The sequence below is a fragment of the Mustela erminea genome, chromosome 2, assembly GCF_009829155.1.
Source record: "Mustela erminea isolate mMusErm1 chromosome 2, mMusErm1.Pri, whole genome shotgun sequence".
Lineage (NCBI taxonomy): Eukaryota > Metazoa > Chordata > Mammalia > Carnivora > Mustelidae > Mustela > Mustela erminea.
The window spans coordinates 100367571-100386117 of record NC_045615.1 but is presented as its reverse complement, the minus strand read 5'-3'; the positions used below and the strand labels follow the sequence as shown (position 1 = coordinate 100386117).

General features: G+C 57.5%; 1 protein-coding gene across 10 annotated transcripts in view; it reads right to left on the bottom strand.

The window, feature by feature from the left end:
- Window positions 1-18547, bottom strand: part of ABLIM2 (actin binding LIM protein family member 2) — a 135114-nt gene that overhangs the window by 53028 nt on the left and 63539 nt on the right. For all 10 annotated transcript variants that reach the window (XM_032333723.1, XM_032333721.1, XM_032333722.1 and 7 more), the window contains exons 7-9: window positions 12729-12816; window positions 9740-9798; window positions 3257-3334 (exon numbers count right to left, since the gene is read on the bottom strand). In XM_032333723.1, coding sequence (XP_032189614.1) covers window positions 3257-3334; window positions 9740-9798; window positions 12729-12816 — 225 coding nt within the window. The remainder of the gene's footprint in view (window positions 1-3256; window positions 3335-9739; window positions 9799-12728; window positions 12817-18547) is intronic.

Sequence of the window (18547 nt, the reverse complement as noted above, 5' to 3'; positions counted from 1 at the left end):
AGCACACGGTATCCATCTTCTGCACAGCTGGGCTGCTGGGCAGCTGGCATCCTTCCAAGCTGCAGCAGGGCTCAGGCTCCCCCCACCCCCGCCTCAGGGCCCAGCACTGAGCACGGTATCAGGCACACAGTAGGCCAAACACAGATCCCAGCAGAGAGACAAAAGAAAAAGCAGGGCACTGACACCTGGGTGGCTCAGACGGTTGAGCATCTGCCTTCAGCTCAGGTCATGATCCCAGGGGCCTGGAATCGAGTCCTACATTGGGCTCCTTGCTCAGCAGGAGTCTGCTTCTCCCTCTGCCTGCTGCTCCCCCAGCTTGTATGTGTTCTCTTTCTCTGACAAATAAATAAAATTCTTAAAAACAATGCAGAGCAGAGTCCTGAGACAGAGGAAGGGCTTGCTTCCCCAGACTCACAACTCCCCAGTGAAGAAGTCCCAGGGATGTATGCCGACAGGGTGCCCACAACACCCTGATTTGGGGGCAAGGATGGCTGGATGCTCTGGCCTGTGACCGACCTGGTGCCCTGGAGGGCAGATGTGTCCGGGCTGTGTGCTGGCCATGGTGCTTGGAGCCCATGTGTTGGAATGGGACATGGGAGCTCTTGGGTGGGGGGGTCCAAGGCTTGGCAGCTGTGATGAAGATGAATTTCTGCAGGTCTCTGAGTGGCATCTGAGAAGTGGGTGCAGTGACCCGGGAAGGGAGGAGGAGGAGTGTGGCGTACATCCTGAGGTCCCCTGTGTTCACAGCCTCTCTGTTGTGTTATGAGCATGTGTCATGCTCAGATTTGGGGGACTGGGTGAAGTTAACTTGCTCGAGGCCTGTTGAAAACTGGAATCCAGGGCACCCGTCTCAGCCGAACGGAAGTTTATCCAAGCTGAGACTGCCCACCTCGGGCCAATGAGCACCAGTAACCCCCAGTGCAGACGGTCACGGGGCCTTTCAAGGAGCTGTGACCACAGGGCCCAGCATTGCTGCTCATCGCACTGTCCTGACTGTATCTCAGTCCTTGACAAATGACAGATTGTTTAAAAGAGGAGCTCACACCGAGAGAGCCGTTACCATGTGCTTGCAGCCATGGCAGCCACAGAAGCCGGGCACCCCCTGCCTTCGCTAAGTGTGTCACTGACCTTGTCTCACCGAGGTAACAGGAATCATAATTAAGATCTTTCGTGACATTGACGACATCATGGGCTGAATTATATCCTGCCAAACCCTATCTTGAAGCCCTAACCCCTGGGACCTCAGGTGGGACCGTGTTTGGAGATTGGGTCTTTACAGAGGTAAGTAAGATAAAAGGAGGTCACGAGGGCGGACCTCTATCCCATCTGACTGGTGAACTTAGAAGAAGAGGTTAGGACACAGAAAGACACAGAGGGATGACCATGTGAGGGACCAGAAGAAGACTAGAAGCCAAGGATGGTGGCCTCAGGACACCTAGCTCTGCCCCCACCTGGATCTCAGCCCCAGCCTCCTAGACAGGGAGAGAATGCGTTTCTGAGGTTGGAGCCACCTGCTCTGTGGGATTTATTTGCTATGGTGGCTGAGCTACGAGCACAGACGTCATACTGATCATCGCAGTGAGCATTCCTGAAGTCCTACCTCTGGCCAGGGCTGCAACTCAGGGCTCCCCCCCAGGCCCTAAACAGCAGGAACTATGAGTCTCCTTTGGTACAGATGAGCCCTCAGAGGCTTAGAGAGGTACACTCATCACCCAAGGGCACACAGCTGGTCTGATGAATTCACACCGCCTTTCTGAGCCTCTGAGGGCATGTTCACAAAGGGCCACACTGTGATTCATCCTTGGGGCTCATAATAATCATGTTCCCCCAAGGACTAGAGTACTTGGGATTGTTACCCATCAGAATTCAGATCAGGAATGACTCTGCATCCAAAGAGTATGAGATTCAGGGCTGAAAAGGTGTCAGGAAGAGCTGATCCAACCCCCACAGTGTCCCACCTGGCCGGGTGGGAAGGGGCTGGCAGGAGGGATGTGCCCCAAGTCACCTGCTGCTCCTTGCAGTAGCAGAGTAAGGCCTTGACGCCCAGCTGCTCCTCCCCCAGCCTGTACCAGGAGCCTCAGGGCTCTTCCTCCCAGCACAGTTTGGTGCTCACGGGTAAATTAGCAGAAGTACCGACCTCCCACTGCCCGTCCTGCCACCAGAGATAGCTGCTGTGAAAGACCTAGTGATCATTTTAATACATTGTGTACACACCACCTGCACACATACCTACGTGCACATGTATACACCTGCACACACACCCACATGCACATGTATGCACCCATGCATACACCCACATGCACAAAACATACGTGCACACCAGCACACACCCATGTGCATATACCCCACATGCACATGTACACACCTGCACACACCCACATACTCACACACCCATATATACACCCATGTGCACACACCCACATGTGCACACACACCTGCACACACCCATATGTATGTATACACACCGATGCACACACCAGCACACACACCCATATGCACACATACACACCGGCACACACACCTGCACACATCCATATGCACACATGCACGCCCATACACACACCCATATGTACACGTACACTCCTACACACACACACCTGCATGCACATCCACATGCACACATACTCAACCACACAACCCATGTGCCACATACACACATCTACACACACCCATATGCACACATACACACCCACATACACACCTGCACGTACACCCATATGCGCACACACACATCTCGTATGCACATGCACCTATATACACATATACCTCTCTTTGTTCACACATGTACACACATACACTCTTTAATGAAAATGGGATCACATAACATATATTATCAGTAACATGTTTCTTGTAGGAACACATTAGCAACATTTCCCAGGGCAAAAGATGCACATCTGTACAGCTATTGGCCACGACTGCCCAGTCCCACGTGAGCCTGAGTATTTCTTATTCAGACAAGACTTAGCTGTGGGATGGGGACACAATATCGATTTGACACCCCCATGGACAACAGCTGTGAGCATATCTGTTTGGGCACCATCGCCCTGGAAATAGGCAGTCCCCAGGTGGCATGGCAGTCCTTGCCAAAGGAACTGAGTCGACATCGTGAGGTCTACCCTGGTCTGTGCCCCGTGGCAGGGATAAGGGCACCAGGTCCACACCCTGATGCTCAAGGATGCCCAGCCCCCGATGGCTCCCCCAGCAATGACCCTGGCCCAGACCATTCCCCCACCAACCTCCCCACTCTCCGACTCACATAGATCACGCGGCTGGGAGACCCCGAGGTGCTGGAAGCAGGTACAGAGATGATGCTCTCAGAAGAGCTTCTGGTTTCCTGGAAAGGAGACAGGAGGAGATTGTAGCAGCACATGTCAGTGCCAGAAGCTTCCAGACGCAATCACCATAGGTCACGCTCCAACAGAAATGCCAGTTGCGAGATTTTTTTTTTTTTTTTTAGGTTGAAAGAATTCTTAAAATAAACACTCAGGCTTGAATGAGCTGCTGGAAAGCTATAATCAGACAGACACAGCAGGTGACACGGGCTGCCAGCACCCCAGCAAGCTCTCTGCACGGTTGGAAACACTCCGATGATCACCCAGCTTGCATGCACAGAAATTATCTGTGTTTCAGGGGACAAGAGCAAGTGATGCATTTTCAACCGATTCTGCATGCTCCGGTAGCAAAGGCCATCACTTTTACGCACAATGTTACTGCTCAGAGGTGTTATTTTCCACCTAGATTATAGGGGTGGGTGGTCTTTGCTCATTCTACCAGCCTGGTCCTTTGCTGTCAGAATCTGTGGCCATGTCATCTGTGACCTGCTCCTCGAACGTCCACCCCATCCCTCTTCCCTCCCAGACCACATCTCCTGCTTCACCCAAGGGAACGGTTTCCCTGGCCCTTCCTCTGTCCCCTGCATCAGGGCTGCCCATCCCTGCAAAGACACTGTCCTTCTCCAGCTCCCAACCCACTCTCTATGCCTGCATCTCTCCCCACTTGTAGGGCGTGACCTGGCAGCTGTCTGCCCCCCCCCCCCGGTCCAGCCTCCACACCTGCCTGGACCACCCACCACCTGGCTTTCCCATGCCACCCCTGCCAAGAATGCAGACCTCCCTCCCTCCCCACCCCGCAGACAGCTCCCCCGGCTGCCTCCTTTCTTGCTGCCATCCTTCTTGGTGTCCCATGCCCCCTGCAGTAAAGCCAGCAGCCTGGGAAGGGCCCCGTTGTAGGCTGAATGATGGCTCCTGAAATTCCTATATTGAAGCCCTCATCCCGAGCACCCCAGAATGTGACCCTGTTTGGAGAGATGTAATTAACGTAAGATAAGATCACAAGGGGAGGTTCTGATCCAATCCAATGGGGGTCCTTATAAGAAGGGGGGATCAGGACACAGATGGGTTAACAGGGAAGACTGTGTGAAGACACAGGGAGAAGGCGGCTGTCTACACCCCATGAGGGGAGGCCTTGAAAGGAACCATTCCTGTCTGCACATTGAGCCAGGACCCCCAGCCTCAGGGACTGGGAGAGAATACATTTCTACTGGTTGAGTCACCAGTCTGCAGCAGTGGCCCCAGGACACTCTCACGGGCCATAGGGCCCTCCCCTTGCAGGTGGAGGACATCCAGCTCCTCCTTCTCTTGGCAGGACAGCAATAAGAACAGGACAACATCCTGTCATGCCTATAAGGCAGAGGGATGGCAGCCCAGGGAATCTGATCGCAATCCTGGTTATACATTCGGGGCAGAAAGAGAAGAGGGAGAGGGCGCAAGGCTGGGGGTCCCCACCTCACTTGCCCATGCAGCCATTCTGGTCTGTCTCCGTCACCCACATTCCTGGGGACGGCCAGCTTCTTCCAGGTCCAGGCGTGGGGCCGCCCCTTCCCTCAGGGCCTTCCCTGCCTGTCTGGGCCCCGGCTGTGCCCCAGCTATGGACGGGGCACTGACCCAGGGCTTCCAAGGGCCAGTGGGACTCAGCCCGACCCTACTGTGCAGTCTCGTGCCCTCGGCCTCCCCCGCGTCAGACATAGCCGCGTGTTGTCTGCAGAGAAGGTCCCAAGACAGCTAACGGGTATGTGTCTGTCCCTGGCCCTGTGTGCAGGTGGCCCATCATACTGGCCCCAAATGAGGTCCATACACATTCTATACACTCGGAAAAAACCCTTTGAGTCTCTGCTTCCTTGTCTATAAAGGCAATTTCCCTGAGGATCTGACCAGAGACATGGCATGCTGGGGGCCCAGTGCCGGCAAATCATCCTGGCTGTCATATCATTTCAGCCTGGGCTCAGGACACAAAGCCCCTTGCTTGTAAAGCAGAGGAACTTGGGGTGTTTTCAAGGAAGGGGTGCTGAAGCGGGGAGACTCAAGGACGGCCCCGCGCCCGAGGAATGCCTCCTGGCCCTGGGGCAACACCACCACTGTGATCCCAGGCGCTTGGGCTGCCTCCATGGGCGCAGGGACTGGCAGTGTCCCGGTACCTGCAAGGAGTCCCCAGCAGGCAGCTCCTCCGAGCTGAGCCCTGGGAACCTCTTCCAGGGCCCAGAGACCTGGCTTTCTCTCACTCTCTATTTGGACTCCAACACACCCCAAGGAGCCTCACCATTAATCAATACTTACTTGTGTTCTTGGGGGCTTGTTCACACCCATGGAGACAGATGGAGCCAGGCTGCTCGCCCAGCCCCTTCCCCAGTACTAGGCCTGACCCCCAGCAGGCACCATCCTGTAACAGCGACTCGGGAGCCTGGTTCTCGCAGGGTCATGCCAAGTCACACTGACACGGTGCAAGGAGTGCAACACCCATTCATCTCCATGATAAAGCTGAAGGCTGAGGCTCAGAGAGGGCTGGCAGGCGGCCCAGGGTCACACAGCCAGGTGGTGGCAGAGCTGGATTGTAGCTCTGAGGCTTATTCTACTGCCCCTGGCTGCTGCAGAGAATTCCATGGCCCATGTTCAGCCAGCCTGTCCTTGCACTGGGGCCTTTCCAGCTGGTCCCACCACAGCAGGTAGCTCAGGGCTCTGTGTACAGAGCAGAGTCAGGGGCATTGCCTCTTGAACTCCAGCCAGGGTCCTCACAGCCCGTGGGATCAGCCAGGCCAGCCCAGCCCCGCCCCCCCAGCACCCCAGCTGGAGCAGAAGCCCACCTGACCCTCCCCAGGCCACCTTCACCTTAACTGTGCATGGAGCCCCTCTCCAGCTACCTGGCTGGGACATCCCTCCCTGTCACCCCTGGAGCGCCCTGCACCCTGGAGCCTGCCCGTCGCACTAGATGTCAGGAAGTCTGCTAGGGGCAGGGACCGGGCCATCTCACTCATCTCTGCATTCCAGCCACCAGCCAGTAGGGACTCAGTAGGAGCTCTGTGGCTAGCTGTGTCCGGAATGAGCACATGACCCAGTGACCAAGGACGTACCAGGGATGGGCAGTCAGGGCGAGAGCCTTCTGGAAGGTTTTCCTTGGGCACCCTCAGTGGACACCCAGGAGCCATCCTTGTCCTGCAGAGTCATTGTGCCCTGGGGGGGAATGTCTTCAGGGAGGACAAAGGGCCCTCCCTTTCCTAGCCTGTCCTTACAGGGATCCCGGTGCCAGCCTCTCCTACTGGAGAGCAACTCAGAGGCACAGACCGAGCTGTTCCCATGGGTCCAGGAGCCTGGCAAAGAGGGCCCTTGTTAAAGGACTGGTTATTGGTCAGGTAATGCTGAGATAGCTATTGTCTGGATTACCAGGTAGCAGGGGGCTTCCTCCACCTGGGGGCCGCTTCCAGAGAGAGCTAAGGATGCCTGTATCAGCTCTGCTGCGCTTCTCAGGGGCTGGCCCTGCCGAGATGACCCTGACCCAGAGCTGACCTGGGGTTGAGCTTACCAAGATGACCCTGACCCAGAGCTGACCCGGGGCTGACCTAGGGCTGACCACGCCTGGCTGTTTCATGCTCCCCAAGTGGCTTGCACGAAATGAACAATACAGGAAAGTACAGTTCAGTCTTCCTGTCTCGCAGCCCAGGAGCAGCCAGGCTGGCTGGGAGAACTCTCTGGAAGGGGACCCGTGGCCCAGGCCCGTCCATTCACTGTGAGCCCCACCCTCGGTCTGTTCTCACTTGGGTTAGACAGAGGAGGCTCTGAAGGGCTGAAGGGTGAAATGTGGGACAAGCAGGGCATGACCGGGGCCTGGATCCTGTCCCGGGACACAGAGGGCAGGCCCTGTGCACCAGTCCCGGGCACAGCACCAAGGGACAGCTGTTCTCAAGGGACAGTCTCGGCACCGGATGTTCCCAGGGTGTCAGCAGAGACACAGGCCAGGAAGCCAGGCCCGGCTGTGCAGCAACCCTCTCCTTCTTCCCTGTCTGGCAATCAGAGGACCTCCCATCCCTTGGGCCAGCAGCCATGGTCACAGCGGGCTGACCTCTGGGCTGAGAGCGGAGGCCGCTGCTGCTTGGCAGGCCTGGCTGTCCCGACTTGTCTTTGAGTGGGCTGGTCGTGGGCCTGAGTCCCCCCGGTCACTCTCGGGAAACGGGTCTGGAGGCTTCTCAGGTCCCTTCAGCAGGCTTTTGGGTGGGGATTTGGGGAGGGGTCCCACCGACAAATGTCGGGACCCTGCGGTCACTTCGAGATCAGGGATGCTGCCTGGCTCATCTCCAAGGCCTCGAGTAGCCCAGGGGAGTAGCCTTGGGAGCCTCGAGTAGCCCAGCGGCAGGGCCTTGGGAGCTCCATCAGCCACACAAGACAATGGTGCCCCTGCCATTTACTGCAACCCGAGTTGTATACATGACAAAACTGGGCATATCTGTCCTCCGCGAGCTCACCCGTGCCTGTGAACCTATGACCACGTGCAACCAAAGGGATGCGGAGCCTGATGGGGCTAAGGAGAGCCTGAGCTGGGAGTCACTCTGGACGACGTGGATTGGGTTCCCTGGGATCTCGGGGTCCTGGTGAGGAGGGCAGGATGCGATCGGGGCACAGGTAGTGACGGAAGGGAGGCCTCCAGACATGGGAACAGAAATGGAAGAGTAGAGGGGCCCCCCTGGAGCCTCCAGAGGGAGCACAGCCCCATCAGGGAGCATATCTGTGGTTCTTTAAGTCACTAAACATGGGGTCACTCAGTACAGCAGCCATAGGGACAAAGGCAGTCACCAGGTCCCTCCCGTGGTCTCCATGCTCTGCGTCCCTGGAGCTGGGAAGATGGCTGCCCCTCCGTCCTTACGTTCACATGGCTCCCCAGCACTGGGCCTGGGGACAGGCCCCATCCTGCACATGCTCAGTGTGAGCATCCTGGGCCCCAGGCAGTGGGGGACCTGGGGACCCAGCCAAGGGGCGGCAACCATGGTCCCAGACAGGGAGGAGCAGGAGGGCAGGGAGAAGGCCGGGTGGGCGCTCTGGGCCCCAATCCCAGTGTTCTAGAATTTGGGCTAGAGTTCTAGGAATTCAGCCAAACTGGTGATGGGTGTCACCTGTGGGGCCTGGGGAAGAGGATGGGCCTGGCCACCAGACACTGCTGGTGTCCCTTCCCAGGCTAGGGGGCTTCCTGTGCCCCCTGCTTCCTTTTGCACGGTGTGAGAGGGCACTGTGCTCAGGGAAGCAGACACGGGGGTGCGTAATCCAGGGTCCCGGGGCCACAGACCTGCCCTAGGGCTCCTTGCCCCTGTACTCCAGCTCCTGCTACTATCTACACCCCGGAGCGGGGATCTCCGGGCCTCTAGCCCTCAGGGGACTCTTCCCCGCCTGCACCCCAGGTCCAAGTCTTGAGCAGCAGCCCCTTTAGGTCTGTGCTCACCAGCCCTAACAAGGGGGCTCTCCAGACTGAGCAGGCCTCCTCTTGGTGGGCATCAAAACTGAACTAAACCGGAGCCCCATGTAGACACTCGGAGGACTCTGAACAAAGCAACTGGCACCACCCAAGAAAAAAGGTCACAGGTGAAGGGCAGGGCCAGCCCTGGAGAGGAGAGCCCCAGCGGGGAGGTCCCCACCTTTGGGCCAGCCCTGGAGTCCACAGAAAGGGTTGAACAATGGCATGATGGTGCCACAGATGAGGGCAGGCCTGGGACCCACAAGAGGAAGTGCCTCTCCTCCACGGAGCCCTCCTGCCCTGGCCCCAGGGGCACCCTGTGCTCGGGTCCCCATGACTGTCACATGACATGAACGTGTGCCCCCCCACACACCCCTCTGCCCAGAGCATATGGGGGCAGGGCTCCATCACCTCTGGGCCCCAGGCCAGGAGAAGGGCCTGGTACAGCCAGACACTTGGTGATGTCATGTTGAATGACTGAGGCTACCTGCGAGGGAGGCACGGGAAGCTTTCAAACCCACTGGAAGCAATTTCTAAGGGAAAGGGGAGAATATCCCTCTGCTGGTTTCCTTCAGCGAAGGCTTACTGAGAGTTTGCCAGACGGGCTTGGGGCTCTCCCATCCTGTGGGGGCCCATACGGAGAGGGTCTCCTCCACCAGCCAGCATCCCCTCAACCTTGCACTTGGTGCTTGTGTGTGGACTGTCTGGGGACTACTTGGAGACCCGCTCATGTCCTTGCTGTCCCCAAACTTTTGTAGCCCTCATGCCCTCTAGACCCACGGAGAGGTGGGCGGGCTGGGACAGGGAGGCCCTGAGATGCCCCCGCCTTGGCCCGCACCATCCTCAGCACCCCCGGGCCTCATGCCACCTGGCCCATGGCGCAGTGCGACCGGCCAGCAAGCCGTCAGGTGCAGGTGACCACACACGGGCGCCGAAGAAAGCACAGGAGAAAATTGTAAATTCCACCAACCTTGTTTTTGTCTTCAGTTCTGGCTGCTTGTCGGCACGCTGGGTGCCAGATGGAGGAGCCTGCGGACAGATCCCCGAGAGGGAGGGCTCAGTGTCACTTCCCACGATGCAGGGGCCGTGCAGGGAGTCAGCAGCGGGGGGCCGGCTGGAGTGCTGGAGTGGGTGCTGGGCCTGGGGCAAGCAGACCGCCGCCCGGCCCCAGGGGCTCAACGGCCCCGGTGTGGGGGGGCGGGGGTGTACAATGAACGGGAAGCACATCACTGTGAGCTATCTGCCCAGTGGGGGCATCCGGGGTGCCCAGTGGCCTCTCGGTAGAGGGGTGTCAAGTGCGTTCTCGTTCAAAGGGGCAGGGGGAGAGAGGATGGGCTGCCCATGAATGTGGGGGCAGCAGCCAGGCCCAACCACGGGCATGGCTGGGGCTGGGACCGGAGCTGGGGATGGGAACCAGCCTTAGGAATGAGGGCTTGGCGCGGGGGGGGGGGGGGGGGGGGGGTGCGGCGAGAGCTCTTGGCTGGAAGGCAGGAGGGGGAACCCTGGTGGGGAAACCAGGGTGTGGGGTGAAGAGCAGCACTGGGGGCTGCTGGGGAGCAGTCATGAGGCTCCGGCATTGGGCCCATCCGTCTCCCTGACTCTCTGGGTCCTGAGCCCTATCCTGCCTCAGTTCGCTCAGTAGCCAGCACGGCCCCAGCACCCACACTGACACCCAGCTCCATCAAGGTAACGGGGACACCACGCCCCTCCTTTCCCCAGTTCAAACTCAAGTTCTCCAGGCGTTGGATTTTTCCCACCTGCCAACAGGGCTGATAACATTCCTCGCTCATCGGGCCCTCAGGAGAATTCGGGGCAGTTCATCTGGGGTAAGGACATAGCAGAACGGGCCTGCGGAACCGTGCCTTATGGGTTCGCTGTCTCGCCGCACTGTCCGGTACTGGCGGGCTCGGCGCACGTCAGCCCTCCAGCCCTCCCTGCGCCCCGTCCTTCAGGGCCCGGAGCACCTGCTCTCCCACTGGGGCCTCCCTGGGATCCCAGCCTGGCCCCCTTGCCTCCATGGCTCTGTGTCTAGGTTCATGCCCCATCAAAAAGGGGGCTGAGTCTGCTCCACGCCTGCACCCTCCACCCCAAACAAGCCACATGGCGCCTGGCTCATGAGAGGCACTGGAGACTGTGAAAAGAGCGGCATCCTATTTCTTGCTTGCAAATCCTTCCCAGGAGGGGAACCTTTTATTGCCCCCATGTGGCAAAACATCTGCATCTCCTGGAGAGCCCGGAGAGACCACGATTGAGGGGTGTGTGTGTGTGTGTGCGTAAAAACTTTCCTCTTGACAACTATGATTACCAAAGGAATAGGTAAGTCGTTGATATTCCTTCTTAAAAATTAAAGACACCCAACAAAGTATAAATCAAAAAATTAAAACCACCTATAACCTCCTAGCCACTCGATTTGGGCCGCTTTCCAGCGTTTTTTTCAGAGAACATGGATAATGTATAAACATTGTTTTCTGTCCTACGATTTTTGTTTCAAGTGTCTGAAAGGTTTCCCCCACAGAAGTAAATATGAGAAGCACAAAAGGGAGGGCGGTGGGACATCCCAGCACATGGAGAGGGGATGGTTTATCTGTTCCTTGCCAGCTGGTTGTGGCGTTTTATTTCTAAAGTCACATTGGAGATGGGGGGTTCCGTGGCACGCAAGTCCCAGCACACCCCTCCCGTTCACTCAAAGACTTCTGGAAATGGAGTCGTGTGGGCATTAAGGTTCTTGATCCATTCTGGCATTTTCCCAATTTTTGTTACACCAGCCAGGTAAAAGACCCATTTCCTTGATTCCTCACAATGGGGCTGTGACCCTCCTTTTAATCCTTGTCAGCCCAGTGGGGAAAAGCAGCATCTCATTATTCTTTTCATCTGGGTCTCCCTAATCATTACTGAGCATCCACAGCCCATCCCCTATATTTCCTGGAAAGGTGTGTCCCAGGATTGGTGGTGCTGGTGGTTATGGGGCAGGGGCTGGCTGCCCTGTTGTCCTCGAAGGCCATGAGGCTCACTAGGTCCCCTGCTTTGCAGAGCTTTGACTGTATGGATTCACCTGTCGACACATTCATGGAGCCCCAGTATCCAGGTGGACCAGGCACAGGTTCCCTGGGCGAAGAGGCCCCAGCTGGTGCTCCACAGTGCGGGGTTGAAACCTCTGACCTGGGTCCACCCCCTTGTCACACCAACTGGGAAACTTGAGGTTGGGAGAGGGGAAGGGACTGGCTTCCACATCCCACACAAAGTCACGGCAGGACCCGCCGCCCAGAGCCATGAAGAGCATCTTTATTCCCGGAGACTGGGTCCCCCTTGATGGCGAGCTTCTGTCTTTGTGCTACGGTACCAGCGCCATTGTGCTGGGTGTCAGGAAGGCCTGAAAGCACTATTTACAGTGGGGACGATGCTGGCGGGGGGCCCCTCCTTCCCAGACATCCCAGCAGCAACAGGAGGGGTGCAAAGGACCCCTTTCATGGGCTCTCAAGTAGAGACTCAAGGAACAAGAGGGGACACCGGGGACGAGGCCGGCCTAGCTGACGTCACCTCACGAGGTTGGGCTCAGAAAGGCAGGCCTGTGTGATACACAGCTCCAAGACGACCGGCCCCTGAGGTCATGAAACAGCCCATGTGGGTCTCTCCCATCAGCCCAGCCCTGCTCAGCCTGTCTCTGGGACCACTGGACACAGACGGGCCATTGAATAGAAACAGTGGCTGAAGACGTGAGGTCTCCATATCCAACCCATCGTCTTGGGGAGGGGCCAAGCAGTCCTGGGTCCCTCTCCATGTCCTGGCCATCACCAGCTCATGGCTCTGCCTCCCGCATGCTGCCACTGGGCTGGGTGGGGGGACCTCCCACCTAGTGAGTTGACACAGGCCACCCACCTGTTCCCACCTGACACGCAGTAAGGGCCCGGGGCTGTTCCTGTCTTGCCCTAGGGGACTGGGTGGAGCGATTTTGTCCTTACCTTGAAGATACATCTCCTCGCCTTCCGCAAACATCCGGCCGCACCGGACGCATAGCGCACACAGCGGGTGGTAGTGTTTCTCTCCTGCCTGTGTAGACAATAAAACACAAGTGTTTCTGCTAAAACTAAAGGGGCCATAGAAGCAGCCACACTTGGCTGGTGGGCACAGTGTGCCCACATGTGGGGTTCTCAGGGTGTGCTGAGTGTACGCTATGTTCCATACCCATCAGGGGGTTCAGAATGGCGCCCAAGAAAGCCTGGGTCCACCAGGTATGGAAGCAGGCCACATGTACCAGGGCCACCTGCGCCGGGGCCACGTCTGGGAGGAGAGACCCAGCTGCACTGCCCAATCTGCTGGGGAGCAGGGGTGTCACCCAGGCTCTCTGGCTCAGTGGTTGATGGCTCTACCTCCCTCACAAGGGAGGGGGCCAGGTCCTGTCCGTCTCTATACCCGGAGGTGGGGAAGGGGCTCAGCAAGGGAGAGCAGAGGGGAGGCCGAAGCTAACGTGATCTCCCCAGGTGGAGGCACTGGAGGGGTGGGCTGTCTTAGGCATCTGCATGTGGCTCAGATTTCTCCATTCGCATTTACGGTTTTTATAATCCTTAGCGTCCATGAAATTAGGTGCAAAGTATATCACGTGAATTAGTTACATAGGCTGGCGTAGTGTAATTCTAGACGGCACAGATGAACTGCCCCACACTATCGTCTTGGACACCCCTCCATGGCAATATTGGTAGCCTTGGGCTCAGGTGGGCGGCAGCCGGCTGCTGGCCATGGTGCTGACACCACCTTTCACTCTCCCTGACATGGGATCACTTCCAGAATGATCACTTCCGGAATGTGGGTTAGTAATACCCCTTCCCCACATGAGCACGTGATGGGGTAAAATGCGTACATGCACCCCACACTCCTCCCCTCACCACTGAGCCATCGGTGACCACCTGCCCAAAGGTGACCCCTGCGAAGGAGAGGAGAGGCCCTGAACATGCCCTCTCCCGTGGGATGCACCCTGTGGCATGGCCCACCAATGCTTCCGGGTGAAGGGATTCTTGCTGGGGAGCGCAAGGACACTGCAGCCTCAGTCCTCCTGCCTGCTCTGGGGCCTCCTTCCCTTCCTTCTGCTGGGAGCGTCTGACCATGCTCCACCTGCCCGGGGCCCTCCATGTTCATCGCAGCTCAAAGGCCGCCACCTCCTGAAAGCCTCCGCGGTACACGTCCCTAGTCTGGGTTCCTGCTAGTTTCTTCTTCCCCACTAGACAGGGCGCCCCTCGGGGGCCAGCCCTAGCTGGGGCCACTTCAGGAACCGCTCATTGTGAGATCTCTATGGGCAGCAGGTCAGAGGGCAGCGCTGGCTCAGACGTGATGAGGGTGAAGCGGTCATTTCGGCGATATTAAACATGGCGCCCTCTGACCTGTCCTCATGCCCACCTCATCTAGGCCCCTTTCTCACTGCTGGGGGACAACCCCCATGACCTTAAATAGTAGGAATTCTGTGAAGGCCACTTGGGGTAGAAAGCATGCCCTGGAGGGCAGACAGACCCTGGCGTCTCCATGGGGTGTCTACACCTGAGTAGGAGGAGAAAGAATACCATGGGGATGGTTTCTAAGATGACAGGTTGAAACTCCAACTGCACGGATGAGAATTAATAAGAGTGGAGATGCAGCCCGAGGCTGCTATGAGGGGCCGGCCCTGCGCCCACAGTCTTCTGCCATCAGGGAAGCCCTTCCACCCAGACCTGGTGAACGCCCCCGGTCCCTCAAAATAACAGCAACTCCACCACCTTTTCCACAGCTCGAGCTGAGGCCCTTTCACACGCTACCTGGTCTTCAACCTCCAGAAGTCCTACGAACTACATTAGTATCATCATTTTCCACGCAGTGCGCAGAGAGGTGGAGGCAGATGGGAAAGGTCACACAGCACAGAGCTGATGGAGCATGACTGGAGCCCAGGGGCGTGGCCTTCTGTGGCCTTCCAGCCCCAAGCCAGGCGGTCCTGGCTCCAGGGTGCCGACCCCAGCCTCACATGCTCCCCCATCCAGGCCCTGGACAGTCCTGAGAACCTGAGAACCTCAGGAGGGAGGAAAGAGGCAGACTGGAAGGCACAGATTCTCTTCACACCAAGTGTACAGCCAGGCCTAGGAGTCTCCTTTACTTAGAGTCAGGGAGGCGGCCGCCCTGGACGGGATCTCAGGGGCTGGGCACATTCTCCTTCTTGATCTGGGTGGATTGATGGCTGAAATTAAGACCTAAAACTATAAATCTCTCAGGAGAAAACACAGGGGTACATCCTCACCACCCCGGGTTTGGCGGTGAGTTCTTGGATTACCCACCAAAAGCATGAACAGCACCAACAAAAATAGGTATGTTGTTTCCCCACAAAAATTAAACTAGTGTGCCTCTGAGGATGTGGTCGAGAAAGTGCAAAGACAGCCTGAGGAATAGGAGGAAACGTTTGAAATCCTAGACCCAGGAAGGGCTTAGCACTCAGAACATAGACTTATATATCTATTATATATATAAAGAGCTTATAGTTCAATAATGATAGAAAGTGGGCAAAGAACTCGAATAGACATTTATTCCCAAGAAGATATACAAGGGGCCGAGGACCACATACAGGATGCTGGACGTCACTGCCCCAGATGAAGGGCAAGTCCAAGCCGCCACGAGATGCCACTCCACACCCATTAGCTTAACTGTAATCAAAGCGAGACCCAAGGGACAGTGCGTGTTGGCGAGGATGTGGGGAGAAGAGGGCCCCGTGCACCTGCTGGGGGGATGTGGGTGTGGCTGCCAACACCTGGAAAGGAGACGCAGAGTTACCACTGGACCCAGCAGCTCCACTCCTGGGTGGGAACAAAACGGAGACAAGAGCCCAGCAACACACAATTCTGCACAACTTGGACGTGAGTTTCCAAGACAGCCATTTTCATGGTGGCTCCAGGGTAAATGGCCCCCAGGTACAAGTGGGGGAAAAAAAAAAACTGATTTGGGCACACAGTGGAATATCCTTTAGCCTTAGGAAGGACTGGAGTCCTGGAACTTGTGGCCCTGAGATGTCCTAGGAGGACGTCAGTGTCCTATAAGATGGGACACCAGAGCTCTGTCTCTGCCACATGACGGCTCAGGGAGAAGGTGGCCGTCTGCAGTGCGAGCTGCGGGCCCTCCCCGGGAACTGAAGGGGCTGGGCCAGCACTGGGATGGCGGACTTGTGGCCCCCAGCACAGAGAGGAATGCTGTCTGGGGTTTCAGCATGCAGCGCCCGGAATGGCTGCAGCAGCTCCGATGGACTAAGACCTGCTATAGAGCCCAAAGTCAAAGCACCCTCACTCTTTGGATTGGGCCCCATGGTCACTCCCATCCTCTCTCCTGGTGGTCACAGTGACCGGATGTTCCACATCATCTGAAGGCTGCTGCAGCCCCTGCCCTTTCAGAGCCTCTCCTCCCCATTCCCGTGCACTACAGGCCTGGAGCGTCAGCACCAGCCTGTGGTCTGTGCAACCACCCAGCCCCCAGCCGGGCAGATGGCCCAGCACCGTGTCAGGTGGGTCTCAAGATGGCTCAGCTTTCTGAAGAATATTAAAAACTCATGAGCTTCTGCAGTGCATGGTTTTAAAAAGATGTCTGTGCCTCTGACAAGTGGCTATCATCTTTAATAAGACGGAACAAGGCTCATTAGGAACGCAGGAAGGCGGGCTCCAGGGGCCTACAGCAAGCGCTGCTCCTCATTCAGGACCAAGTCAGCACAGAAGGACCGGATCACGTCCCACCACGGACACGCAGGGCACGGCCAGCACAGGAGATGTGGGCAGTGTCTCTGGGCTCCAGAAACTCACGGTCCCCCTTCCACGGCCAGCCGTGGGTAGCACAGAGGGACACCCCCGGCACATGAGAGGAAGGCGTCCCATCATCCTGGGCCACTTCCACTCCCTAGACAACAGGCTGCGCCCTCCCTCCCCTGCTGCTCTCTGCGTGCTCCCCTGGACACTGGCACCGCAGGAGCCCCCCACCGAGGCCACCAGCCCCCCGGGGGCTGCTCATGTGCCCCCACTGGCCCGAATCAAGGCTTGAGCTTCCTTGTCGAATGGCCAGAACCGAATCCAGATTTGAAAAGACCTCATCGCCAGCGTGCGTCCAGATAACAAAATGCAACATGAAGCCAACCGAAGCCTTGGCAGGAGCGTCTGGCAGCAGCACAGACTTCCCGGATCGGCTCCACAACCTAGGGCACCCCCAGGAGCTCCATCCCTCCCCCAGAAGAATAGCCCAGCCACTCACCACGAAGGGCCCTGCACAGGAATCCCTAGAGCCATCAGCAACCCCTCCCCTGAGCCCCTGTCCTCACCCTTGCCATTGTCCCCATCGCTGACCCCACGTGTTCACTCTCGGCTTGGGGTCTCCGCCGTGTCACAAAGACTGTACCGTGTGCTCATCTGCGTACATGTACACACAATCTAAAACAGTGATTTCTAAATGGTAACACTGCTTAGTCTGGGTGATGGCGTTCATTATGGATGAGCTTTCGGTTTATTTTATGACAAACAGGTGTTCCCTCTGAATATGCTTTTTTTTTTTTTTTAATAAACACATTCATCAAATTACAAAAAGAGAGGGAGCAGTGGGGCCTTGGGAAGTTGCCTTTGTTTCTGTCCTGAAGAAATGCTTTTGTTTCTTTGGAATATATTTTCTCCCATTGATTTTTATCAATCATACCTACTTAGGAGGGGGAAAAGGAAGCACGCCAAAGGAAGACAGGAAAGCAAATAACCCAGGTCCTCTAGCCCCAGGGGATGGCTTATGTGAAATGAAGAAATATTTAGGGGCTGCCTGCCCTGGGTGGGACCTGCCTGCGAGACACGCCCCCCCACCCCCAACCAGGGCTCCTGGGAATGGGTCAGGTGCAGGCAGGAAGCCCAGTAGCTGCCAGCCGGGGACAGGGGACACAGTGAGTGATCAGAGGGTCTGGGGGGGGGCGGGTAAGAGAGAAGGGAAGGCAGGCAGGGGGAGGGAGAGAGGGAGGGAGGAATAAATAATGGTCCAGGAGGGACCCTGGGCTTCTCATGGAGACAGCGGGCTGCTCCAGGCAGGTGGGGCTCAGACAGCAGCACCTCAAGGGTTAAGGAGGGCAGGGGCTGTCCCCGACCCCGACACTCCCACCTGTGTGGGGAAGCACTCCAGCTGGCAGAGAACCAGGCAGGGGTGGGGTGAAGGCAAGTATTGAGCAAGGACTCCCCCTCCTCCCCCTCACTCAACACCCCCTTATTAAAGTCAGGGTCCAGTTGGTCTGGTCATACCACTGTCCCTGGCAGACAATCCCATAGCCACCTTTCAGCTCTCCTGTGGGGCGAGCCCACTGCCCCAGGCCCCCACCTCTGCCCCCACACTCCCAGCCTTCCGTCTCCGCAATAGGGCAGGGGCATACAGCCCCTCCCAAGTCCCCACCAGACCAAGAGGGCTCCCCCGCCTGCACTCCAGCATGGAACTGGCTCCTGGAGACAGACACCCCGAGACACACAGGCTCAGAGAAGGCACCGGGAAGATGATGCTACAGATTTAGGATAACTAAGGAAGGGGAGGAAGGGCTCCAGCGAGATGCACATTTCACGGGCGGACAGGCCGGCGCTGCTGGCGCCCGGCATCAAGATGGCACTGTGCCCGCCACACACAGACGCAGCAGATTGATGGCTCCTGCTGGCAGGGAAGGGGGCCTGGGCTGCTCTCCTGCTCAGGCTCCGAGGAAAGGAAAGCTCTGAGCGGGACAAGCATCTGGTGGGGGACAAAGCAGGGTGGGGGGTGACAGCTGCCTCAGGGGGTCTGACCT